The 27,148-nt window shown below is 36.7% G+C and overlaps 1 protein-coding gene across 1 annotated transcript in view; it reads right to left on the bottom strand.

Moving 5' to 3' along the window:
• LAMA3 (laminin subunit alpha 3) overlaps positions 1–27,148 on the bottom strand; it is a 142,711-nt gene that overhangs the window by 99,485 nt on the left and 16,078 nt on the right. The window contains exons 3-17 of the mRNA XM_081950278.1: positions 22,908–23,025; positions 22,207–22,325; positions 20,664–20,834; positions 15,872–15,969; positions 15,204–15,319; positions 14,683–14,801; positions 12,866–12,956; positions 10,516–10,647; positions 9,334–9,400; positions 7,946–7,983; positions 5,958–6,095; positions 5,547–5,593; positions 3,276–3,375; positions 2,313–2,365; positions 280–385 (exon numbers count right to left, since the gene is read on the bottom strand). Coding sequence (XP_081806404.1) covers positions 280–385; positions 2,313–2,365; positions 3,276–3,375; positions 5,547–5,593; positions 5,958–6,095; positions 7,946–7,983; positions 9,334–9,400; positions 10,516–10,647; positions 12,866–12,956; positions 14,683–14,801; positions 15,204–15,319; positions 15,872–15,969; positions 20,664–20,834; positions 22,207–22,325; positions 22,908–23,025 — 1,513 coding nt within the window. The remainder of the gene's footprint in view (positions 1–279; positions 386–2,312; positions 2,366–3,275; positions 3,376–5,546; positions 5,594–5,957; positions 6,096–7,945; positions 7,984–9,333; positions 9,401–10,515; positions 10,648–12,865; positions 12,957–14,682; positions 14,802–15,203; positions 15,320–15,871; positions 15,970–20,663; positions 20,835–22,206; positions 22,326–22,907; positions 23,026–27,148) is intronic.

Raw genomic sequence — 27,148 nt, 5'->3', positions numbered from 1 at the left:
GTTTGATTGTATTACACTATAGCCAATCTATGAATGGGAGCTTTGTTTGATGCTTGTTCTGTCTTGCCCTGGTCTCTCTTGAAATGCCTATTCACTATCCTAACTGAAGTTGATTAAGGTGGATTAACCTCCTAGATTTTACTTAGAAAGCTCAAAATGGTATAAGTACAAGATATATTCGAAAATATTTGTGAACAAAGCTGTTATAGAGCAATAATACATAAACAATATTTTCATAAATGTGTTATTCTGTGTTGCTTTTAAAAAGCCATACTGTACCTTGACATCCAAAATAATTTTTAGTTTCCAGGCCATAATAACCAGCTTCACAAGTATCACAAGGACCGCCACAAACATTAGGTTTGCAGTAACAGTCACCATCCAACTATAAGGGGAGAGTTGGAAAAACAAGGAGAGTTTCAATCTTTCCATTGATATCGACAGTAGCACCGAGGAAAGCTTTGGACATTATGTGGTAGATGGGCATATAGACACAAACAGAATATTTTATTGGATTGCTTCCTTAGAAATGCACATGTTTGACGTCCTCCTTCAATTCAGAAAACAGGTTCCAAGCAGTAGAACAGACCGAAAACATTCTCTTGTGAATTTCCATTAACTTTCAAATGCAGCCATTCTATAAGGTGAAATGTATTGGAAATGGTCCTAAGAACATCAAAACATATGATATTGAGTTCTATTAAGTTTGTTATTAAGTTTGTATTAAGTTTGTTTCTTCACAAATTCCAAGAGTCACAATATGAGAGTCCTCCATTAGTGATCCTTCCTAATGAGTTACGGAGGAAGATCTTTCTCATTATTGATAAGAACGACGGACTATTTATGGAGGGCTGAACTTAACAAATAATCTACAACTTGAAATGTAGTTATTTATATTATTTTTAATACAATAAGTTGTTTTTAGTGTTCTCCAGAAAACGTACAGTATGATAAAGAAATTAAAAAGCACTCGAAAAGAACAAAGCTGTATCACTAACTGTAAGAGTGTCTGCCTCTATGGATAGATTGTTTAAAAGATGTTATGGAAGAGCAACAAGTTTTAACTGACAAGATTGAGACTGAGTTGAAAATGAATTTCCAAATTACAGGCTACCAGAATGAGATGGAAAACAATATTACAATGAACATGGAAAAGAAAAACCCAGATCACGTCTTAAAAATGATATACAAATAACAAACTAAGACTGGATAGTTTTCATATCTTGGGTTTTACAAAAGAGACTCTTTTTTTTTTTTTGAAGTTTTGGAGAATTTTGTGAGAAGGGACAAAGAAGAAATGGAAAGAAATCAAATTCCAAATCATTATTTGAAGGATCAAGATTATTAAAAAATAAAGGAAGGAATATGATGCTGGTTTATTTTATCAAGATTAAAATGGATATGTTGTTTTATTTGGTAACCCTTAATAACTTTTTCTGATCAGGACCAAACAACAAGACTTTAAGGATATGTTCCTCGATAACAGATAGATTATCTGAAGGAGATATTTGTTGTATTTTAAGATGAAGTAATAAGTCATTAAAATTGTTTATACTTGTTCTGAAGAAGCAGAAAGCCATTTATTTATATATAATAATAATAATAATAATATATTTATTTCTTAGCCGCACCCTCTCCCGAAGGACTCGGGGCGGCGTACAATGAAACATGTGAAATAAATATGTGGACAAAACAAACATATAACAGAGACATATACTGAGACACACACAAGGAGGAGGTCGGCTGATAAATAAAAACAATTAAAATACAGTATTTAAAAACCCCTAGAAATTAAATATAATTAAAATACCCAGTTAAAAACCCGTCAGGAGCGATATGGTTAGATCAAAGTTGAGCCAGGCCAGCTGCTTGGAATAGGTGGGTCTTAAGCTTAATACGAAAGGAGTGGAGGTCAGAGGTATTCCTAATATCCGGAGGGAGGTCATTCCACAGGGCTGGGCCCGCCACAGAGAAGGCTCTACTCCTAGGCGCCGCCCCACGACACTGTCTAGTGGACGGCACCTGGAGGAGGCCCTCTCTGTGCGAGCGAATTGGTCGCAGGGATGTATGGGGCAGAATACGATCCCGCAAGTAACTAGGTCCTAAGCCATGTTTCCATTTCTATTTTTTTTCTTTTTATTCTTCTGCTTTTTTAAATGTTTGTATTACTTTTTCTTGTTGTAATTTCAATCTTAAATGAAAAATATCTATAAAATAAATTTAGATTGTTTTACTTCATAAAAAGACTTTTGTAATTTTTTTAAATATGAAACAGAATGTAGATAAACTGTTAATAAATAAACTGCTTTTACCTGCTCACACTCTCTAATACCACTTAGTACTCCAGCTACGTCACACTGGCAGTCTGCAAAAGGAAACAATGTTATCTGAATCTCAGCTAATGAGAAATTGATTATAATACTCGGGTCCCCAAATCAAATGACAAATCCTGGACATCTGAGTTCTGGTGGTTTTATACAGCTGATAGACAGATTTGAGTGTCTCCATAATACTAAAAAAAATGACCAACAATGATACATCAGTACAGGGTGTACAAATTTCAAGTTCTCCAAATCCCACTTTCAGGCACAATGTTAAAAATAATGGAGAGAAGAAAACAAGATTGTCTCAAAAGATTAGAACAGAATTTTAAAAATTGAATTAACTTAAAATAGCATTTCCTATTTCAACAATGAAATTCAAGATGGTGGCAGTGGAGTAGTACAAGAAATAAACCTGAGATTTACCCTGCAACTTCCATGCTTACTGGGATTCTGAGAGATGGCAGCAATTGAATCATAAACTTTCTCTCTTATTTGTTCTTGGTTGTGCTAAATATAAACTCTTTTCTCTAACGAGTCTTCTGCAAACATCTATTTTCTTTTTCCTAATCAAACTTCTTTGTCCGACGTTAACCGTCACATTAATTAATAATGTCATTTCAGTACTAATTTCTATTTTGATTGAGGCAAGCACATTACTATATATAGATTGTGTGATTATTTGTGGGAGAAGGAATACACTACATATCCATATTGTATACAATGCAAAGTATGCATTTTGCGAAATACATTAGAAAGTGTTTTGCAACATAAACAAAAAGCAAAACCTCCATGAATGTCTGGTGTTACACACAAACATTCCCATCTTTCAGTAGCATGGAATCCCTCCGTGCTACTCTATTCTTTTCAAGGCTGATGAACACAAAATAGATTTGGATTGTCTGAAAATAATAGGAAGAAAATAAATTTGATTTTCATTATATGCCCAGTTACCTATACATCCATAAGGATTAGCACTGGCCAGGTTCCAGTAAAGTGGTTTACAGATGCTACAGGTTGGACCTTCTACATTTTGTAGGCATTGGCAATAGCCCTAACAACGAAGAGGAAAATACATTTGTTAATAAAGAAAACTAAGGATCATACAGGCTAATGATGTAGAAAAATGAGATAGGAAACAATTTTACAAGTGCAGAATTGATTTAACGAACAAGCTGTCAATTATATCAACAAGTGAGCCTTAGTCCATAACTATTAGACTATACTGACTGTAATATTTGCTGGACTCAAAAGGAAAGCTGAGGATTTTATATCAGAAAGTAGGAAATCTTACAACAGAGACAATGTTAGAAATTATTTTTTAAACTACCTTATTTAATATAGAACTCTTCCAACAAGGACAAGTTTTCCAAATGGCACCAAAAACACTAGTGTGCTACATAAGTCCTCGTCCTCTTAATCTTTTCATGTTTTACATAGAAAATAAACAAGATTGCAATAGCAGCTCAGTTTTTTTGTCTGGAGAAAAGCAAGTAGGGTAAAAAGAAGCATTCAGGGCTGATAAAACTATTTTATGTCTCCCGTGTCAGCCATTCTGTGAATCGGCAAATATCCCACTCGGCTATTTTGCCAAAGAATCCATGACATATTGTTGACCCTTCATATATGATTATTAGCTCAACAAAATTGAGATTCCTGGACACGTCTGAATGTTTAGCCTCTGTTTAAACACTTCTGGTGAAAATGCTTCCTATTATTGCAACACAATATTTCATTTCCCACTATCAAGCAGCTCTTTTGGTGTAGGTCATAGATGTCAAACTCGATCGAGTCACATGACATATCATGACCTATCACGATGTTTTTTGCCTTTGCAGAGCTGGGGTGGGTGTGGCCTATGTGTGATGCTTCTGGTCCACAGACTGCCAGTTTGACAGCCCTGGTATAGGTAGTCCTTGACTTACAACCACCAAACTTACAAAGGCACTGAAAAAAAGTGGCTAATAATTGGTCTTACAAGCGTTGCAGCATCCCCATGATCTCGTGATCAAAGTTGAAGTGACAACTGGCATGTATTTATGATGGTTGCAGAGTCCCAGGATCATGTGCTCGCCATTTGTGACTTTTTCAGCAGGCTCCCAACAAGCAAATTCAATGGGCGAGCTAGATTTGCTTAAAACTATGATTCATTTAACAATTGCAGTGATTCACTTAACAAACCATGGCAAAAAAAGTTGTAAAAAGTTGTAAAAAAGTTGTAAAATTGGGCATGACTCACTTAACAATCGCCTTCTTAGAAATGGAAATTCTAGTCCCAATTGTAATCATAGATCAAGGACTACCTGTAACAACTTTGTTCCCCTAATCTTGAAATTAAATAAACTTCCTTATAATTCCCTTCCACTGGATCTGCTAATTTAGTTACTTGAGTTGTTCTAGAGACCTGTAGATAATTCATATTCTCTTTCACAGAATATGAACTTGCCCACTTTTCTGACATTGTTCTGACCTAGGCTTCCTGATACAATAAAAAGCACACAATTAGGTCCAAAAACCCTCTTTTTATTTAAAAGGCCGTGAATTATATTCATTCACAGTTGGTAATATAGTCCTAAATAGTTGGAAAGAGTTCTACAGGAGGCTGCCAAAGTCCTTCAGAATAAGGCTAAGCACCCACCTTTATCTTCTTTGAAAACACTGCCAAAGATTTAATTAGCAATTAGCTTGGCAAGGCCACATGGCGCAGAGAGTCCAAATGGAGTTTCAGAATGTAAATTGACCACCATGAACCAAGTTGCTTCCTGCAAAGGCTCACGTGCCTTTGCTCCTCCTTTATGTCCTATGGGAGGGGCCAATCACCTCCAAACCTTACTCCCGAGTCGTCCCTTCTGTTTTAACTGTTCTTGCCTTCTGGCAGGTCTGCACATGTGCGCACTGGGAACAGGGGGAGCCTGTTCCTCTGCCTCGCTGCTGACTCTGGAGACTCCGGAAGCAGCACATAACTCCCAGATGGCCCTGGCAGCCTCTCTGCCTCCGATGCAGAGCCCTCATCTAAGCCTTCTCCAGACTCCAGGACTGGCCCATGTTCTTCCCCAACCTCCTCGCTGTCCAACTCTGCTGCCAACTCCGCAGGCTGCCAGTGGACCACAACACTTATCTGATTTCTTTGTCTATATATTCAGTACTACCTTGGTTAATTCGTCTTTTTAACTGCTATTCCTTTATGCTATTTATATAATACCATACTAATTATATAATACTTACAGAATAAGAATCTCTGGTTCCAGCAGGATCACATTCATCGATGATCCCTTTTTAACAATTTTAAAAAAAGGTAGTATTATTCTCCAAACTTTACTTTTACCAAGTTATACAGGAAGTTCAAGCTCAAAGAATTTCCCCCTTGTTCAACAGTGACTCACTGTTTATCCCCACAGCAGTTCTCTTTCAGAATATGAAATAATCATTTATAATATGAAAAGCATTTCCCTGTGCTGAGTCAGGGCTGGTCAAAAAGCCCACTCAAGATGCCAAGCATTTTATCAAAAGCAATCCACTTCTTTGGAAAGCATGTTAGGAGCTGAGCTGATCAAAATCTTCTGATCTCAAACCAATCCATACCAGCTGCTGACTGTGCAATGTTTCTATAAATAAGACTTTCCTTGTAATTCTTACCTTGGCAATGAGGAAAAATACTACTTGTTGAGATGCATCTGTCACACTGCTGGCCTATGAAACCAGGTCGACAATCACATTGGCCTGTGGTCGGATGACATGTGGCTTGGTAGGAGCCATACACCGAACACTGACAAGCTGCAAAAAGATGTTAATTTTAGAAAGAATGAAGGAGCTAGGTGATGTGTGAGATGCTATCTCCAAATTCTAAGCTCTCATCTTTCGGTTTACAAATCCCATCTTTCCCAGTTGTTGGCATTTCTCTCTAAAAGAAAGAGAGGCCGCCGACTAGGCCACACCCACCATGGTCACGCCCACCCAGCAACGGGGCAGCGAACCCATTGCTGCAATTTTTGAATCCCATTCCTGGTTGGCAGGGCCAACTAAGGTTCTCCTTTTTTTCCCTATTTGTTCATAATAACACTACACTAGGCTTATTTTAAGATCGCACTACAATTTAAGTGTGCTTTCTGTTCAAAATGGCAGGAAATTACCAAACACTTTTAAAATAATCATTCGAAAAGAGCTCACCAAAGCAGTAGAACCACAGATGACCCCAAGGAGCTCAGAAAATGTTAGATCTATAACTATAGTGCTTCTTCCTACAGGGTAGCCACTTTTGAAGGGGTCTAAATTTATCTCAAGTATTGAGGAAGCTGCATTAGACTTCAAACTCGGAAAACTAACAATACCTATTAGGAAAAAAATACTTGCCAAAAACCAGTGAGTCAGCTAAATGTTACTTATAAATCAAAGTGTCTGAGTGAAAAGGCAGAAAAATAAACCTGATTGTTTACTCAGATCCAGCACCTGAGGGAGCTTAATAACGATAAATAACTGGCTTTATTTGGACCCAGCATAATTTGCATGGAAAAGACAATTGCCCTGGGGGCCACGTGTGTTGCCCACAAATCCAACTACAGCACAGTTGGATTCTAGATGAGAAAAAAAAGAAATTAATTTACCATGGTATTCTCTTTAAATCTTCAATTTCTTTTGGTCTCTTCAAAGGAAATTTCAAAGAAATCAATGAAACCTAATTTCTGTGGGTGAAGGGATTATTTCCTTCCAGGGAAATATATGCTGAATTTAATAAAAAGGAATAATATTTTTTCTTGTGTTAATGTTTATATATATTTTAAAAACTATTCTTATCTATCTCTGTCATTTGAGCCAATGAAATAGGTACCAATATATCACACAAAAAGTTTCTTATGCCTTTTCCTCTTTCCCAGGTCCCAATATATTAATATATGCAGGGTATTTTTTAACTAACTGGAAACTGTGAGACCTCCTATATCTTTCTCTCTGGTGTTAGAGAAGCTGCTCTCCATGTGAGAGACATTCAATATGCAGCACAGCGAATTGATAGCATCAGCATAGCAGTTCTAGCATCTCCGAGTTTTGATTTAGTGGATAGTTGATTTTGTCTGTAGGTAAAATGTAATTATATTGCCTTTTGATCTTAAAGCCTTTTTAAAGGCACAAATATTCGTGTTTTATTTGTGCCCCAGTTTTATTTTATTTTTAAATCTTTTAATCTTCAGAAATTTGAGAACCCTGAATTAGAAGAAAATTTAGTTCTCAATATATTTTGTGACACCTTGGTGACTGTTTAACTTGCATTCGCTTTTAAACTTTCTAACCTGCCTTTTCACCTGATGAATGCTATTTAAAATGCTTAAAATATGAAAACAAATCATAATCTACTTTGATAGGAAGGGTAATGGAAATACCCAACTACTACATCTGTCACAGATAATACCTGAAATCCAGTCTGGCATTGACAATGAACCTGTATTGGATTGCAAATCTCATTATTGAATACCTCTGAGCCATAACATTGTCAGGCTGTATTTCAAAGAAATGAATTTAAAATGTTAACAATAGCTACGGATTTCAATCACAACGGGAGTGAAAACGAAGTCCCCCAATGATATTCTTCTGCAGTTAACTTTGGCATTTCCCAGAAGAATAGCAAAACTTACGCTGACAACGTGTTCCAAAATATCCTGGCCTGCAACGACTGCCTAGAGAAAGAGAAAAGCATGACAATGTTACATATTTGTCAGGAATATCTTGATTGATTGAAGTTACAAGGTTGGGAGAGCTTGATGCTGCCTAGACAAAGCTCTAAATAGCTAAGGGAATTGCCGAGTAATAATCCAGGTGCAGAAACAGATGTCAAATAGCTTCCAGTTAAAGATTTCCTGTGCTAAGAAGCTTCCTATGCCAGAGGGCCCTGTGCTGGATAAACTCTTAATAAGCAAAGGTTGACATTCTCTGCAGGTGTCTACTGGTATAGATGTACAGTACTTACACATGAATTTTTAAATATATGTCTGTATAATATACTTGTAAAATTCACACGAAAAGTCCTTTCTTCTCAGCTGCTCATTCTGGCTGAGACCACTCCCACTACTTGCCAAAATAAACTCACTCGTAAGAATATAGAGAATTATATGGGCTAGTTATCCATCAGGCTATATTTGGGTCTCCAGAATCTCAGGCCAGAGTATTTAACGTCACTTGCTCCCATGGTACAGTATTTAATGGAATAACAGAAGTTCAACCTCTGGAAAGCATTGTATTCTATCATTTGATTACAATCTTGAGGAAGAATGGACATAAGAATGTAACCAATGCTCTGCTGGATCAGGCCCTTAACCCATCTAGCCCAGTAGTCTGTTCTCATGGTTGCCAGCCAACTGCACAAGGAAACCCACTAGTATTCCAGCAAATGGTCTCCAGACACAATCAGACTGCCTTCAAGACTAATAGCCATTGATCTGCATAACTTCCATGAATTGGTTCAACTCTGTTTTGAAATCAGTTAAACTTCAAAATAAGGGGGATTATTTATTTGTTAACACAATTTATACACCACCCAACTCCCAATGACTATGGCAATACTGTCCAAACTTCATAGCCAACCAATAATCAAAGAAAATCAAATTGACAAGTTTCCAAACAGATTGGGAAACTGACTAGTCTAGGTTATGAGAAAGACTATATGAACTTAAAAAGCTGTGTAGAACAGAGATTGGGCATTTTGCAGCAAAATTTATGTGGATTTACAATCAAGTGTGTCCATTAGATTTAATACAGTCACTCACTCCAATCACAGATAAGCTTAGTTAAAAACAAACTCACTCTTTAATTTTCTCTAATCAGCATATGCATGTTAGTTAATGATAGATAAGGAAAGAATGGAAATAGCACTATTTAAATCTGCACGTCATGCCCTTGTACATTTCTGGACACTGTGTTCCACAGTTTGGGGGCTATTGTCTAAAAAAAACTGTATCGATGATGCAGCTATAATTGATACTCTGTTAGTAAATGATAAGTTATAGACAAAAAAGTCAGAAACAACTTGCCATCCATATGACCAGGTGAAGTGACTGCTGGGTTCTGAGTTGTAGCTGGGGAGATAGGAATTTCTTTCAAAAGAAGAATAAAAGAAGCATCCATTTAGATAAATAACCAGAGACAACAAAATAATTTTAGTATAATATATATATTATACTGTGACTGGTCTACCAAGGTCTGTTTAAACAAACCTGGGGAGAAGAAGATTTTTAAAACCTTTTTTTATCTCTTATTACCTCAGTTGTTACCACTACACCATTCTTTGTTTCAACATCTTCTCTCTCTCACCATAATAATTTCCTGGGTCTCACCTTCTCTCGTCAACATCCTCACCGTCTCTACTTGGTTCATTTTCTCCACTCTGTCTGTTCTACTCCTCTTCCTCCTCTTGTTCCAATCATCCTTTCATGGCAAAAGTTTGCCTTCCACGTCTCAGCTGTTTCCCTCAACCATTTTTCTCCCTGTATCTTATCCATCTCTTGCTCAATATTTACCTTCGCTTGCCTTGATTTATTCTTTCCTTCCAATAAGAATTTTCTCTCTCACAAGGTGAGAAAGAAAGAGAACTGGCTGTTGAAGGATACTCTGCAGTTTTTATGCAATCAGAAAATTTAGTGGAATATCACTTCCTTCTCCTATTTTTTCTACCAAGGTAATTATATTTCTAATTCAGACCCACTCTTGTTCCATCTTCTTCATGTTTCAGCTTTTGCAGTATTTCCATGTTAGCGAATACCTTGATATTTAAAGCAATACTTCAAAGCAATTATTCTTCTACTATAATGTGTAATGATCGCATTCCATAAGGGCTATGGATGCATAAGACTGAAAAACAATTATAGCATTGGAACATCAAGCAGAGGAAAGAACAAAAAAAATAGGAGAGCAAATTCATCCAGATGGGAAGCATGTTTAAAAATAGAGTGTCCTGCTTTCCAATCTAGATAATTAATCTGTCATAGAGATATAACTCCAGATGCTTGTTGTAGAAGTTCAGTTTTAGCCCATATTTCAGAAAAGACTACTGCATGGCAATAAAATGAAACATTTAACTCCTTGCCTTATTTGGAAGTATGGCTTAGGAATAGCTTAGAAATAGCACTAGGATAAAATTGAGCATAAGAAAATCTTGAATAAAACAATGGATATTAATTTAAAGATTCACTGGACATGCTGTGATACTCACGGTAACAGATGGGAAAACTGTGGTATCCATCAGCACACCGATCACAGGCTTCGCCCTGATAGTTCAGCTTACAATAACAGCGACCTGATCCTTCTTCACAGCCATTGGTATGTTCAGGGCTACACCTGCAGGCTACAGGAAATGACATCATCAAAAGCTTTCTTCAAATACATTTGTTTCCTGAAGTTTACGCGAATTATAATAACAGGAATTCCTACTATACATCAGATTGCTACTTTGCTTTGGCAGCAATAGATTCAATAATTATAATATTACTTTTTACCTTGAAATGCTGTGTGAAGCTTATCACATCAATATCCTTTTAAGTATCAAAACCTAAGCAATTATTACGTCACAATGGAAATGTATTTATTTTGTCTGAAATCATCTCTGCAACTACATTCTAGAACAGGGGTGTCAAACTCGTGGCCCGCAGGCCGGAAGCATCATGTGCTGACTCCGGCCCCACCCAGTTTAGCAAAGGGGGAAAAGTCCTGATACATCATCTGATTCTGCCATGACGACGTGAGTTTGACATCCCTGTTCTAGAAGGTTACTGGTAATACAGTGATCTGAATCATTTATCATGGTATCAAACACTGTTTGATTTTATATTGACCCCTAATAGCTCCCATATTTTAAGGATTCTTGCAATGGAAATGTATGACCATACTTTTATGTCTCTTTCAATGAAGCCCTTGATACAATGTTTCCCTTTATTTTGGCATTTGTATTCTGCTTCCATGGCAGCCTACCAAAACCGTTAAAACAAAGTAAAACATTGTTTCAATTGTACAAGTGCACACACAAAGAATGTACAAAGCAGCAGAACCACAGCAGTAGAGTGAGATTTTTTTAAAAGGTCTCAATAAATGAGGAATGGTCTTTAATCCCCAAAAGAACATGAGATTTGATACTGTACAAGTGAACCTCATTGAACAGGTCCCTCTATAGACAGAATTGTATACAGGGAATAACCATATACATCAGGGGTGGGTTCCTGCCAGTTCTAACCTCTTCTATAGAAGAGGTTCCACAAATCTACAGTGCCGTTTAGACCTGGATCTGCTCCCCCCCCCTCACCCATCCACACATCATCAAGATGAAGAGCGAGAGGAGGAATTCTGGGAGGTGAAGTCCACAAGTCTTAAAGCTGTCAAGTTTAAACACCCCTGGGGGTTTTTTCCTAAAGGATTAGGGGTGCAAGGGTCTTGTAACTTGACAGCTTTAAGATTTGCATGCTTCAAACGCCAGAGTTTCTGAGCCAACATTTTGGTTGCTAAGCAAGAATGTTGTTAAGTGAATTTCACCACATTTTACAAGTTGGCCACGCCCACCCAGTCACATGGCTGGCAAGCCACTCCCACCCAGTCACATGCCCAGCAAGCCACTCCCACAAAGCAGGCCACACCTACAGAAGAGGTTGTAAAAAAATTTGAAACCCACCACTGGGTTCACTGAAAACACTTTCCTTATGGATACTTCTCTGAGTTTTAAAAATTGGAGGCATCCAGGGAAACATCTCTAAGATGGTCTAAAAGCCAGACTCCAAAACAGGTCCTTTAGCTGTTAAGTTCTTCAAAAGTACTACACCTGCCCATGAAGTGCCTTTAATAATAAAATGGCAGACTGTTAGGAATGTAACCCTAGTCTTGGCTTGGCAATGTATATAAGCCATGGTTGTAATAAATGTATCTGTTATTTTAAATGCTAGAGAGATGTAATGGGTTGCTGTTACCCCAAGCAGCCATAAGGGGGAGCCAGAATGACTGTTAGCTCTCTGTTTGTTAGACGCTGATCGGATACTGTATCATGAGTTACTGAGTCTTGCTACTGTTAGCTACTTTGTGGGTTAAACTGAGAATATTGATAACTGACTGACTGAACCGTGTATGACTTGGACTGTAAATTGGACTCTGAATACCTCTATATTTCCACATAGTAAACTACTATATTTTATTCTATTCGGTGTCCCTGTATGCTGTTCTTCCATACCACTCTCATTACGCTTCTCTGCACACTCGCTCTCCTAACGGGGAGCTTAATTACTTAACACAGGCCATTTAATAATGTGACCTCACTTGCAGCACAAATGATCAAATTCAAATTATCCTACTTCATATACATTGTGAGGTACTGGTAGTGTATATAGCCTTATAGGAGATATATTAAAAAATCAGAAAGACAGGGAACAGAGAACTTTCCCCATGTAATCTAAACTAAAAAGCATTATATGTAGTATGAACAAACTTCACATGTAAAAATATACAGTATTGAATCATATTTTTTTTATTATTAGCATATATTGAGGGGAAGAGGCTAGTAAAAAGAATTAAAAAATAGAACATACGTATGCATCCATGCACTGCTGTGACTGGAACATCATATGGACGATAGTATCCCTTTAAACATTTCTCACAATTTATACCAGCTGTGTTGTGCTATATGGGGTAAAATGCAGAAGAAACCGGTATAAGGGAAATGAAGTCAGAAGAAGAGATAAATAAAGAAACAATTCAAGTTTTGACAACTTTCAATTTGTTTCCACAATGAAGAAAAAAATTGATGGAGCAGAAGTACAGTGTCTTGGGATTTCTGACAATGTATCAGGAATGCAGACTGAACCAGGAATGTTACAGTAACTTTAGTTTGACAGAGATTAGCAACATTTTCTGATATAAAATCACATGATTTTATATAATATCACAGGGCAAAATAAAATTAAAAATGGTTACATTATCATGAAATATCTGAATTTTCATATGAGATCTCATCAGTTTTGATATTTCAGTATTTGTATTTTTTAATTTTATTCCAACATGGCATTGATATAAAACACTTACAATTATAAATATCAATTGTAATAAATGCATCCTAATATGGAAGATGAATTCAGTTCTAGGCACCCTATTTCAAAAGGACAGCAACAACTATTCAAGCTCAGAGGACAACCAAGATGGTTAGGAGCAGTGGTGGGATTCAGCCAGTTCGCACCACTTTGAGAGAACCGGTTGTTAACTTTCTGAGCAGTTTGGTGAACTTGTTGTTGGAAGAAATCATTAGGGCAGAGAACCGGTTGTTAAATTATTTGAATCCCACCACTGGTTAGGATTCTGGAAAACAAGCCCCACAAGAAACACAAGGATAGAGCCTAATGAAAAGACAACTGAAGAGAAATGTGATAACACAGAAATGGAAGTAGACATATTTTCTATTGCCCAAAGGATAGAGCCAGAAGCAGTGGGTCACAACTTCAAGGAGGTAAGCTCAGCTAGGCATCAAGAGGAACTTTCTACCAGTTAAAACTATTTACTGATTGAATAGTCTCTACGTAGTCTTTAAATTAAGACCGTAATGAAGCCTGCCCATTACAGTATATTCATATATCGCAATGGCTAAAATTTTACAACCTTTTTTGCAGCGGTCTTTAAGTGAACATTGCAGTCATTAAGCAAACCAAAGGTTCGCTATGGACAGGTTCTTGTTGAAAACTGAAAGTGCGGGATTTCAGCAAAACCATCATAAAATGTGATCACATGACCATGGGACAGTTGTAAATGCAGATGGGTTGCTGGGTGCCTGAAGTTCAGTCACATGACTGCAAAGAGAGCCCAATCCAGTGGTGGGTTGCTGCGGATATGGCCTGGTACGGCCATACCAGTAGTGGCCGGGAGCAGCTGAGAGCTTACCGGTACGGTGGCTCATTTGGTCCACCCGCCCACCCACGCTCTATAGGCTGTTTTTGTGCCAAAACACACACTGCACTCACACACACAGCGTGGGGTGCCTGCATGTGCCCCGACAAGCAGCTGGGTGCTGCAGGGGCGGTGGATTGCGCATGTGTGGGCAACGCACATCACACGCAGGCACAGTGCACATCAGGCTTGTGCACAGACTGACTGCAATCAGCATACTAGTAGCAACAGTAAGAGTAACCCACCACTGGCCCAATCACTATCTAAATCATGTAATCTTAGAAATAGCCCTACGAGCCTAAAATAGTTCAATTATACCAAATAGTCCAGCATAGTTGGTAATCAAAATTGAATAAAACTTTGAGTGATAGAAAATTACTTTCTTTTGTAGCCCAGAACAATTGAAGTTCAGCATGCCATTTGCAACTTTCATGTACTTATCAAACTACAAAAGGTGTTACGGGGGATTTACCTGACAGTCAATGCAGACTCCTCCCCCTTGATACTGTCCATGAAGATTTAAGCTTTCTTTACGTCGTTCAACCTCACGGTCATAATAGCAGTCAAAGGCATGGCCATGACAGTTGCAGGCTGAGAAAGATGGTGGGTTAAAATTCTTTTTAACAACAGAACAAAATGAGCAAGATAACACTGATTTTTTTAAAAAAAATAGCATCACAAATTGCACATGCATCCTGACTTTTCCACAATCAGCAGCAAGGCAGATAATATGTGCTCAGCTTGAATCAAGAAGCATTCCCCCCTACCAACTTTAATCAAGTTGGCTTGACACAAGAGATTTTTAAAAGGCTATTTAATTGCTCTAGAAAATTGCAGAATCACAGGTCAAATCTGAAGAAATACAGAGCAACGGTGGGATTCATTTTTAATTTGTTTTACCATTTACGTGATTGTTATCATTATACAATATAAACCTTTCAAGTGTGACCTGTGTTTACATTAAAGCAACACTTGTCTTTCTGCATGACTTACGTTCACAGAGATTTGGGCTGCTGGCTGTTGCAGGTTGCCAACTTTTCTGATTATACCCTGGACAGCAACGATTACAGGTTTCCCCACAAGTATTGTGTTGACACTCACATTGGAACCTATAATTATTAAGTAATTCTCAGATAAATTTCCCCTATTGCACTTTTCATGATTTTTGTTGTACTTTTCATATCTTATTTCTTTATGGGATGTCTTTTTAAAAAAATAATAATAATATAATATATAGGTTATGTCCTAATCCAGGGGTTTCCAAACTTGTCAACTTTAACACTTGTGGACCCAACTCCCATAATTTCCCAGCCAGCCATTCAGACTGGGGGATTCTGAGAGTTGAAATCCACAAGTCTTGAAGTTGACAAGTTTGGACAACCTTTCCTAATCCAATGATAATACAAATTCAAATGTTAACATATTTGTTTATGAAATGTATATCCCACATTTGTACTAAAAAGGCCATACAGGAGACTAATAGTTTTTTCAAATAAAACTCATTTTATCATAGCCATGGGGATGGATGAATGAATAACCTTTACTATAATCTGAGATTTTGGAGCAAGGAGAATCCCCAAATCACCTCCATTATTTTATAAACATAAACAAAAAATCATTTGTAAGAACTGTTGTTTTGATTGTACAGTTGGTTACTTTACCTGTAGGAATCTGGGTCAGTTTTTGCAGCACATACATCAGCATGTCCATGACAAACACATTGTCCACCAATGCTGATGTCTTTTATACTGTAGTAGTACTAGATAACAGAAAAAAATAAGATTTGTAGACAAATAGAAGAAGAACAATAAATTGTTCAAAAAGTTATGTTAAATATTTTTATGGATGTAAGTTGGACACTTATTATTTGCTATAAAATATAGATTTGGCCCAAGTACCGTATTTTTCAGAGTATAAGACACACCTTCCCCCCCCCCCCCAAAAAAAAGAAGGTGAAAATCTGGGTGCATCTTATATACTAAATACAGCATTTTTGGCCTCCCGAAACCCTGCTCTCTTCACAAAAATGGGCTTTGTGCATAGGCTTTGGGAGGCCTGCAAAGTGCTTCTGGGGCCTGGCAAGGAAAAAAATGAGCAACAAATGGGCCATTTTTGCCCCCCCCCCAGCCCCCAGGAGCACTCTACAAGCCTCCCAAAGCCTATGCATGCTCTCTTTTTTTGCAAAAACCAGGCCCATTTTTGCCCTGCCCCAGTCCCCAGGAACACTCTACAAGCCTCCCAAAGTCTATGCATGCCCTAGTTTTTTTGCAAAAAACGGCCTAATTTTCGTGAAAAATAGGTCGTTTTTTGCTTCTTTTTGCCCCACCCAGCCCAGCAGGCCTCTCAAACTCTCTGCATGCTTTTCACAGAAAATGAGGCATACAGAAGGTTTGGGAGGCCTGCAGAGTGCAAAAACTTTTTTAAAAAATTTACCTCTTCAAAATCTTGGTGCGTCTTATAGTCCACAAAATACAGTATATTCTCCAAACATGTACATTACTTAAGGTAAATCATTAGAAAGAGGTTGGTAGCAACTTCTCCAAAAATGCAAATGCCTTTTGATAACATTTGTTAATCAGAAAAGATACTACCAGACTTCTGGCTTTTTGTCCCTTGTTTTTTTATAGGTGAAAGAGAAAACAAGAAACAGCGGAAGGAAAGGGAGGGAATTGTATTAATACTTATAATAAACAGGTGAAGAGCTTAAAAAGCTGTATGGGGGGCATATTATAGGCTTCCCCCAGAAAAAAGTTGTTACAATACTACAGCTATGAATGCAGGGCTGAAATCTTTCAGCTCAGCTATGGGACTCATTTGGTGTCTTTTGGCAATCAGTTACATTATAGTTCCCTTATCTTTAAAATGAACATAATATTTGCCTATTTTAAAGATACTAGAAAGACTAATGAAGACCCTTCATAGGGTGACCGAGAGTCCTTCCATGAATATTCCCTCAATTCTGCCACAATTCTGCAGCTCATCTGCAGCCAAGTCAATTAATTTTTGATTCATCTGCAATGCAGAAATAAGTGTGCAAGAATATTTCTGCAGAAAACTATATTGGTATCCTGGAGCAGGCAGCTTCCCAATGGCACAAATTTCCATCTCATCTTTTCTCTTCAATTTCCCTTCTTCATATCAAGTACTCGTAGCTTATCATTATTTCATCAACCTTTCATCAACTTTAGTGCCACATGCTGTAAAAACAACTCTATTGAGTTAAGGGCAATGCCAGTTTGTACCCTGCCTAATTAACTCAGTTTGAAAGAATTATTCTGAGATTTTGGACAGTAAACCCAGAAGTACCTTAAACTAGGAATAAATATAGGATTATTTCAGGACTTGGGAAAAGTATTTGTCTATTTATATTTACAATAACTCTGGTATTGGACACAATATGCCAAAACTTAGCATTCTTGGAGAAAGCTTTAATGTTGAGAAAAGTGGGGGGTGGAAGAGAAGATGATGACCAATAATAACTCAGTTACAGTCGTGAAGGGAGTGTTGTTGGAAAATCTAAAATATCAGGCTGTGGATAAATCATGGAAGAAAATCTATTAGTGTGGTGAACAACTGATTGATGGCACAACAGTCCTTAGAAGAAATTCTGTTCTGTCCCGTCATTCTAATAAATATGCAGGCACAGGCTTGGCTGTCTGTCATGACTAATTACAGAGATAAAACCACTTGGCTAGGAGCCTAGAACACTATCTTCAAGAAACCAAGATTAGACTTATGGAATGCTTTCTCAATGGCGAGTAAAATAGAATGTTGTTTCCTGCAAAGATTCCCCTCCCGTCGCTCCACCTATAAACTCTTTGGGAGGGGCCACAACCTTAGCCAGCTGTCCCTACTTCCTTCTATGACGTCTTCTCCACAGCTGTTCCTTTCTCCTCTCAGCTCTATGCACAGGGGACATCAGGGACAACCTCCCTCTGTTCCTCTTCACTGCTCCCTGACTCAGATGCCACCTGGTAGCCAACAGGCCTCTCTAGTTCCTGCTCTGACTCCAAGTCTTCCTCCAGAGTCTTCCTCATCCTCCAGAGCAGTCCCACAATGGTCTGAGCTGTCAGAGTCCACCAACAGCTCAGCTGGCCACTGCTGGGCCACAACAAAATTCTATTCTATTATATACATATAGAGATAGCCGAATATTAAAAAGTCATTTCCCCTCATTATTCTCTCAATGGCCAATATAATATCCTTTACATTATTAATTCAAATACTTGGTCATTTCTCAATATTATTTATCCAATTCTTTTCCATTACTATTTGTAGAGATGCCTTGAGCCAAATTAAAATCAAGGGTTCAAGCTTATTTAAAAAATCACATTGAACAAATTTCCCTGAATTGAGTGGAACTTCTGGATAGATTAACAAAGGGTTGTACTGCATTCCTATATGTTACAATTTGAATAAGGCTCATTGGACCAGAATAATTCCAAGTAAATGAGTATTTACTCATTTATTCAAAGTAAATACTCATAGGATTGGGTTAGAAGTCATTTTCAAGCCTTAATAATCAAAATGGTATTCAAAGAATTAACAGTTCATTGTTTTGCTACCACTCCCTATCACCAAGATATTTGATGATAAAATTATACTTGTTGGGGATGACTCACTGAAAATGTCAATAAGAATGGTGTGTGTGTGTGTGTGTATGTGTAAGAAAGATATTTTACCCTACCAGCAATGTACTGATGAAAAGTTTATTCACACTGACCAAGAAAAAAAAATGTTTTATGTTACAAATTCTATTTGTACCTATGTCTATAAATCTGGTTTATAGATTTCTAATTATTTAAAAAGGGTTTCATATTTTCTAATACCGTCCTACCATGTTGAAAGCTGAAGCAAATTTTCTCCTTAGATCACTTGCCTGCATTTTATTCAGTGCCTGAAAAATATTGAAAATATACATCCCAGCTTTGCTAGCAAAAAAAAGTAGCTATAAACAAAATATGTATCCTGCAATTAAAAAAATAGAAAGAATCTGAGCCAAGTATGCCTCCAGGGTTCATGTTTTTTTAAGACTGCCCAAAATAAGGACTTTCCAATCTTCAGGAGATCACAGCATTAGTTATAATAACTTTGCAACTAACAGCTGGCTAACTCTACTACCATACCACTTTGCCAGTATACCTGTACACTTCTGTGGAGAAAAGCAGTTCATTAGATATGAATACTTTTAATAGAGCCATCTTTTTTATGTCTATAAAATATTGTTGGAAGAAAAATCCATCTGGTTCAGTTCCAAGCTGGGAGAAAGAAGCTGGAAACAATATGGAGGCTGATTGGAAAGCTGGTTTATTGAACAGAACCACAAAGACAATGTGCAGTTCTGGGTCATCTGAACAAATGGCTGAATGAGTGGATGGATCTTTATAGATTTCTGTGACTTTGAAGTTTTAACTGTTCTGGGGGTGGTGCAATGAAGGGGCTTGTGTTCTGAAAGGGCAATTCCCATTGGGGCTAATGGCTTTCGTCCTGTGTTGGATCTTGGGTGAGGGGCTGCTTTCTAATCCTATCATTCTGCCTTTGTTAGCTGTGCTGCAAGGAGTTTCAAAATATCCTATCTTGAATGGATTACCAAATCTGCATTTCTAAAAACTGCCCTCCTCAGTTTCTGCTTTGGGGCAGGGAGACTGGTGCTGGTTTTTTTCCATTTCTCCTTTAGGGGAAATGTTCTATCCTGCCTTTTTTAATATTTCCCAAAATATTTTATTCTTTTGCGGTAGGGCGGTTAGGATTCCCGCAATATATTTGCTTTAAGATCCTCTTTCATACTATGCAACCCTAACTGTCACAAAAACGCACTAATGAAATATATTGAGAAGTTTACCCTCTTTCATCAATGCAAGTCTTTCACATACATGAAAAGTCTGCAGGAATTTAATCTTCATAATACATTCAAGAAGAAAATTGTGGTTTTGGGGATATAAAGTGTTATTGTAAAGAAGCTTTTAGATTGCACAGGTAAATTTATCCATTAACAGGGGATTAGCCATATTTTAGTGACAGATAAGAGCCCATTCAAATTGCTATCCTGTGGAAGTGGTGATGTTTTCAGATACAAATATTGTACCTTTCTTTGCCATCTCAGGTTTTTAAAAATCTCTCAGATACAAGAAGTGTGCACAACCATTTTGCCTAACACTCTGTAAAGATTATGCCAGTTTACAAAAGTTAAACTCAATGGACAATATTGTTACTCAATAAAAAGTTGCCATATATGAAAACATGCACACAGAAAGGGTTTTGAGTTCGTTGCCCTTGCTCTCTATCTGAATTTCAAGCAATATGCAACACTATAATATGGAAAATTAAATGGAATGTTTATATCCTAAATTATCAATAGTAAGTACAAGCTAATTAAAAATTGATCAAAGGTTTTGCAGAATAATGCCATTATTATCTATTGGATTCCCTCTGTCAAAAAGAACAGGAACTCACTCTGCGTGTCACAGTTGGATCCCGCTGAGCTTTAGAGATTAAGTGTCCAAGAAGAGTGTTGGTTCTGAGGAAATGTAAACGAATATTTGTGGCTTTAGTAAACTCTCTAAGTATGGAAGAATGGCTGAAATCATTTGCTCCTGGACGGCCATTTACCAATGATATCACAATCTGATTCAAAAAAGAGAGATGGATACATCAATAGTAACTGCTTTATTTTCAATATTTTTAAAAATTGTTAAGAATACATCTATAAATGATTTTAGCATTCATCTTATGTTTTAATCTTTATCTCCACCCATCTTATGTTGACTTTCCCATTAGTAACCCATTTTTGGGATTGAACATGTAGAATTTTAAGGGTATATTGGCTTCCATTTGAGAGGGCTTGTCCATTCTCAAATGGTTAATTGGATGAAGTGTAAGTTCTTTAAAAAGTCAGGTGGTACTTGAACAGAGCTTGAAAGAACCCCTTGTAAATTGTCAAGTTACGTCCTGTTATATTTTCGAACTTTGATGACATATTGGTTAAGTTCACACTTCATGATAAACTAAAGGATGATTAACATCCTTAACATTGATTGCTCATCTAACTAGAAAAAAAATTGAGTAAATAACAATATGTTCAAAAGAATTGACTATGATTATTACAAATATCAGTAACAGGTATCGGTACATTACTAGAGGATTGAATACTGTTAACACCGATCAATGTGTATTTATTTCCTGCTGTAGCATGAAGAATCAAGAAATACATAAATAAGCGGAAAAAGTTCTTTTAATCAAAGGCTTTTTTATAGCAAAAAGAATATACACAATGTTCTTATGGAACTTCCCCATCAGCAAAAGCAGGTTCAGAGTTCTTTTCAATAAAAGCTCATTGTAGAATACTAATAAATTCTGCTAACTTGGAATTCAGTTCAAGGAACATTTTTATGAACAAACTGGAAACTTTATTCATACCAGTAAAATGTTATTGGTTTAAGAAAACCGACTGATATGGGAAACAAGTCTATCTTTATATTGATGCTCCCAATTCCAAATTAAGGTATTTGTTTCATCTTGGTTTGGTAGTTATATAAAAATAACGGTGTATAAAAAAGAAAATAATAGCCTTAAAATGAATGGTCAGTAGTGTAACTTAGAATAGCCTAGAGCAGTGTTTTGCAACCTTGGTGACTTTAGGATTTGTGGACTTCAACTCCCATATTGGGCTGTGGAATTCTGAGAGATGAAGTTCACACATCCTAAAGTTGTCAAGATTGAGAAACACTGGACTAGAGAAACAAGAAAGGATATCTGGAAGAAGGAGTTCTCGTCAAAGTGGGCTTTTCCTTAAATCAAACTATTACTGAATCCAACTCACAGTAAAGTAGGAAAAGTGGATACAATGAATAAGGCAGATATGAGAAGGAATATTCATAGATAATTACAAACCAAGTTCCTAGAATTTATTATGCTAGAAGTACTAAAAGAATACATGCAATAATATTTGAACAACGACAGAATGGCAAGCATTAGAACACTGATGACTTCAGCTTACCTCTCCGTTTTCTAAAGGAACTATCCGAGAATATTCTGTTGTGCAAATGACATCATTATCTTTCCTGAGAGGACTGTTAGCTTCCTTTCTGAAACGTTCCCAGCAGCCTGCCTTAGAATCTAATTTTTAAAAAAGAAAGTGACTTTTAGTTCAGTCTCTGGTATTTTTAATTGTGTCTTCTAGTCTTGATAATAAGATTTATAAGTAAGACACGTGATATCATCAAAGCACAAGAGCTCATGCTGGAGCAGGTTTGGCATCTGAAATCCTCCTCCTAAGTTCTCCAAAGTGTATGGATGGTCTCACAAAGTTGTGTCAAAGTATATTCTTGACTTACTAAAATATTAATGTTTAATGAATTTGAATCAGGGAACAGAATGAAGAAAAAGGAAGGTAAACAGTAACCTATATAGAATCCACACTAGTTCTGAAGAGAATAAAGCTACCTTATGAATTCTTTTAAACAGTAACAAAAACTTTGGGTTATCATAGGCATGAGCCACAATGTATCTTGGTCCCACTACTATTACCTGACTTTATTGTTTACCTTAACTATGAATTAGGGAACAGCATTTTAGACTCATTCTGTGTACAATTCAGCATGACTAACTCTATAAAATTCAATTCGCTTGAATTCTTTTCTTTTTCTTTTTGAAGAAAAAAGTACTATAACCACTGAAAGAGCTGTGTTTCATACTCACAGGCAAAATATTGCCATGGTGTATATGTTCTTCCGAAGTCTATTGATTTCTCTAATACCCACAAATCTGGACGAGGAGAATTCGCAAATTTGATGAGGACATATGCCACATGGAACAACTGGTAATAAAATATATAAAAGAACATTAGAATATACCTGATAGCACTATGATACTATATAGTAGAATGAGTAAGCTAAGTTTTTTATTGATAGTGAGCTGGCATCCATTTCTAGGTGTCCTATGTACTTTTAGGGAATCATTAACATTTTTGGAGGAATTATTAACATAATATTAATACTGTCCTGGGCACAGTGATTTGAATGCAGTATTGCAGACTAACTCTGCCAACAGTCTAGAGTTTGATCCTGATGGGCTTGTGGTTGACTTAGCCTTCCATCCTTCTGAGGTCAAAAAAATTAGGTTAGATTGTTGGGAGCAATATGCTGATATTCTAAACTGTTCAGAGAGTTCTGGAAAGTGTATGGAGCAGTATATGCCTACGTGCTATTGCTATTACTATTTGATATTATGTATGAATTAGCGAGTGATCATTTTGACATTTAATAATTTAAGGATTGAAAATAATGATATTAGATATGAGAAGTACCTTTGACAGCAACCCCAAGAGATTTTCAAAAATTATTAGCAAATTAATATCTAGTGTGACAACAGAGAAAAGTTATACATGAGTGGAATGTACTGTATTTTAACTGAATTAAATTATAATTACATTTAACTATAAATCGGATGAATTCAAATTCATTTCATTTCTGATGTGAACCATCCATTTTTTTAAATTACAGTACGCCAATCAAAGGTTAATTGTGGGCCTTTGTTCAAAAAACAAATCCTTTCTATTTATCAATGTAGATCAAGGTTCATCTAGTCTGTTGAACAGACTAAAAAAACAAAGAATTTCAGAGACAATTATAAAGTTACTGTTAGATAAATCAATAAAAAGGAGTGTAGGTGGACTTTGTCAATAGAATAATTGCCCTGGGGGAAGTACACAGAGACCACACTATCCAAAGTATAGTTTAATATTTGAAAAAATTGATGAATTAAACAGTACTCATTCAAGACAGAAAAGCCTATCATTAAAATATCATCCCAAGACATTTTAAAATATTTTGAATTTCTCAACTTAAAATTCCTTTTAATAGTTATAGAATAACAGAGTTAGAAGGGACCTTGGAGGTCTTCTAGTCCACTTCAGACAAGTGGTTATCCAACATTATCTTTAAAGCTTCCAGTGTTGGAGGATTCACAACTTCTGGAAGCAAGCTGTTCCACTGAGTAATTGTTCTAACTGTCAGGAAATTTCTCCTCAGTTCTAAGTTGCTTCTCTCCTTGATTAGTTTCCACCCATTGCTTCTTGTCCTACCCTCAGGTGCCATGGAGAATAGTTTGACTCCCTCTTCTTTGTGGCAGCCCCTGAGATATTGGAACACTGCTATCATGTCTCCCCTACTCCTTCTTTTCATTAAACTAGACATACCCAGTTCCTGCAACTGTTTTTCATATGTTTTAGCCTCCAGTCCCCTCATCATCTTTGTTGCTCTTCTCTGCACTCTTTCTAGAATCTCAACATCTTTTTACATTGTTGTGACCAAAACTGAATGCAGTAGTTCAAGTGTGGCATTACCAAGGCATTATAAAGTAGTATAACACTTCATTACCAAGGCCTGGAGAACCACTGCCAGTCAAAACAGGTGATTGTGTGATTTTAATGGATTCATAGTTTAATCTAGTATGAGAAAATGCCATAAATGTGTACGATTATCTATGCTAAAGCAGAGCAAAGAACTTTTTAACTTGGCTATGAGGCTTCTATTCTATGTCCACAGTGGACTATCTCTGCCTATAGGAAATCCGTAAGCAAGTCATAAAATGCACTCGTTTCCAAGAGTATGACATGGAAAAGCATACTGGTCTTGATGTGGGAAGTAACCACTGAGAATTGTATCTTCCATTAATGTTTAAAATCCAGTATGCTTACTTTAGTAACCATGCCTTTGGCTGATTCGTAAAAAAGGATTATTGGTTTTACATGAATTCATGTAATAGTAAATAGTTTATGCATTTTAGTTTTACTTTATATTGTTCTTTTTTTCAGTTATTCGACTTTTATCCAACAATTGTATTTTTAAAGTGACCTTAAAGTGATCACTGATGAGAAAGTTTGAGGCAGCAGTATAAGCAATCTAAAATATCACCACAGTATGGTTACTAGCCTTCTCTAACTTTGTTACTATAAGTATATTGTACTACAACTTTACTGATTGCCAGTTGATCTAAGGGGTGGCCAAGCTAGCTGAAGTGATGGAGATTGAAATTCACACCTTTGGACACCTGACAGGCACCTGTATTAGTGAGTCTGCTCTATATTATTTATTCAATAATGTACCCACTGCTGCTGATGAGTGAAAATTGGATAAATATTTTTAGAGTTTAAAGCTATGTTTCTAAAGCTGAAGTTCACTCGATTATAACTTGCTTAAAGAGAAGTTATACCACAGATGTCAAACTGTTGGATATGTCATAGTAAACTAAGGGACATTTCATCAGTGCGATGCAATAATCAAACATAAAAATGTTTGAATTAAAAAATATTTTCATTTCCAAGGATAAGGTGGTCTACATGTAACTAGGCTCCTGAATCTAGGATATATTTCAATTCAGTAAAATTACGTACTCTAGAGTTAGCAATTTTTATCACATAAGCCTTCAGTTTCACTTGTCTTAAACCTTCTGTCAACATTAATTTTCATGATATTTTGCTTGGAACACTGTCATAATCTTGAACTGTTTACTCTTTAACATTAGCCAAGTTTATTAAAGTAGGTAAGCCAACTGTGTATTTGATGATGATGAACCAGTACATCTAGATAAGGCAATACTAGATACTTTTTACCTTCTAGTCCTCGTTTTTTTACTTATTTCTCAAAGTTGTTCAGTCATCTTTCCATAAAATCTTAACAGCCACAGGGAAATCAGAAAATCCAGGCACTTCAAGTGAATATAAATATTTATTGCCAGCTTAAGCGCGCTACAAGAATCTGAACTACTACAAAGCAAATTGAAATTCAAGGTGGGCTGAAGTTAGATCTCTTGTGGGCATGAAGGGATTCATGACTCATGACACATTTGACCCTTTCTCGGGTTCAGCCTGGTCATCTCTTATAGTTAAAGCTATAAATAGAACAGCAATTCTCCCAATGGAAAGGAAAAAGAATAGTTTGGGAGGCTTATCTTGTAATATGTTGGGATTGCTTAGATTATGTCTCCAAAATAGAAATATTTTTGTTGAGTATTTTACCAGAACAGTATAATAAAGAGAATACATATTTAATTTTACACATGTTAAGGGCAGCAAGAATTGTGTTTGCACAGCAATGGAAAAATGAAGAAATCCCAGTGGAGGAAAGCATTATAAAAAAAAATATTAGAATGCGCTTTTTGTGGAGTTTTTAATGTATTAATAAAACATATTTTTTAAAAAAGAATCTGAAATATTACAAGCAAATTGGAATTCAAGGCGGGCTGAAGTTAGATCTCTTGTGGGCATGAAGGGATTCATGACTCATGACACATTTGACTTCTTCCTCGGGCTCGGCCTGGTCATCTCTTATAGTCAAAGCTATAAACAGAACAGCCATTCTCCCAAAGGACAGGAAAAAGAATAGGTTGGGAGACTTATCTTGTAATATGTTGGTATTGCTTGGATTATGTCTCCAAAATAGAGATGTTATAAAGAAATCTATTAGTTTGCTGAGTATAAGTATTTTTCCTGCCGTTTTTCTCCATCCAGTGGGCCCACTACATAACACGAAAAACAGCTCTTGAATATTTTCACTGTAGTTTCCGTTTATGTACCTAGACATAGCTGGTAAGTTTCCCCTCATTCCTCTTTCTACAGACTAAACATCCCATGTTCCTTCAGTCTACCTTTGTAGGGTGCATCCCCAAATACTTTTGTTGACTTTATTTAACCCCACCCCACCCCACCTCTTTCATTTGTAATCCACCAGTGATAAGTGACTTATTTGAACCAGGCCACATTTTTGTGGTACTTGTAATACTTGTTAGGGTAATAACATTTCTTCTATTGTTTCTAAAACTTGTCATTTTGGAAACCTGACTGCACATAGTACTTCCCTGTTTTTGTCTATAATGCAGAGAAAAGTAAGGAAGAAAATGCTTTGGAGAAGTTTCCTCATCAGGCAGGCAAAGCTGGAACT

Source organism: Natrix helvetica (assembly GCF_964273705.1).
Source record: "Natrix helvetica genome assembly, chromosome: 4".
Lineage (NCBI taxonomy): Eukaryota > Metazoa > Chordata > Lepidosauria > Squamata > Natricidae > Natrix > Natrix helvetica.
Note: the sequence above shows the minus strand (reverse complement) of the source record. Positions and strands in the feature narration are given on the sequence as shown.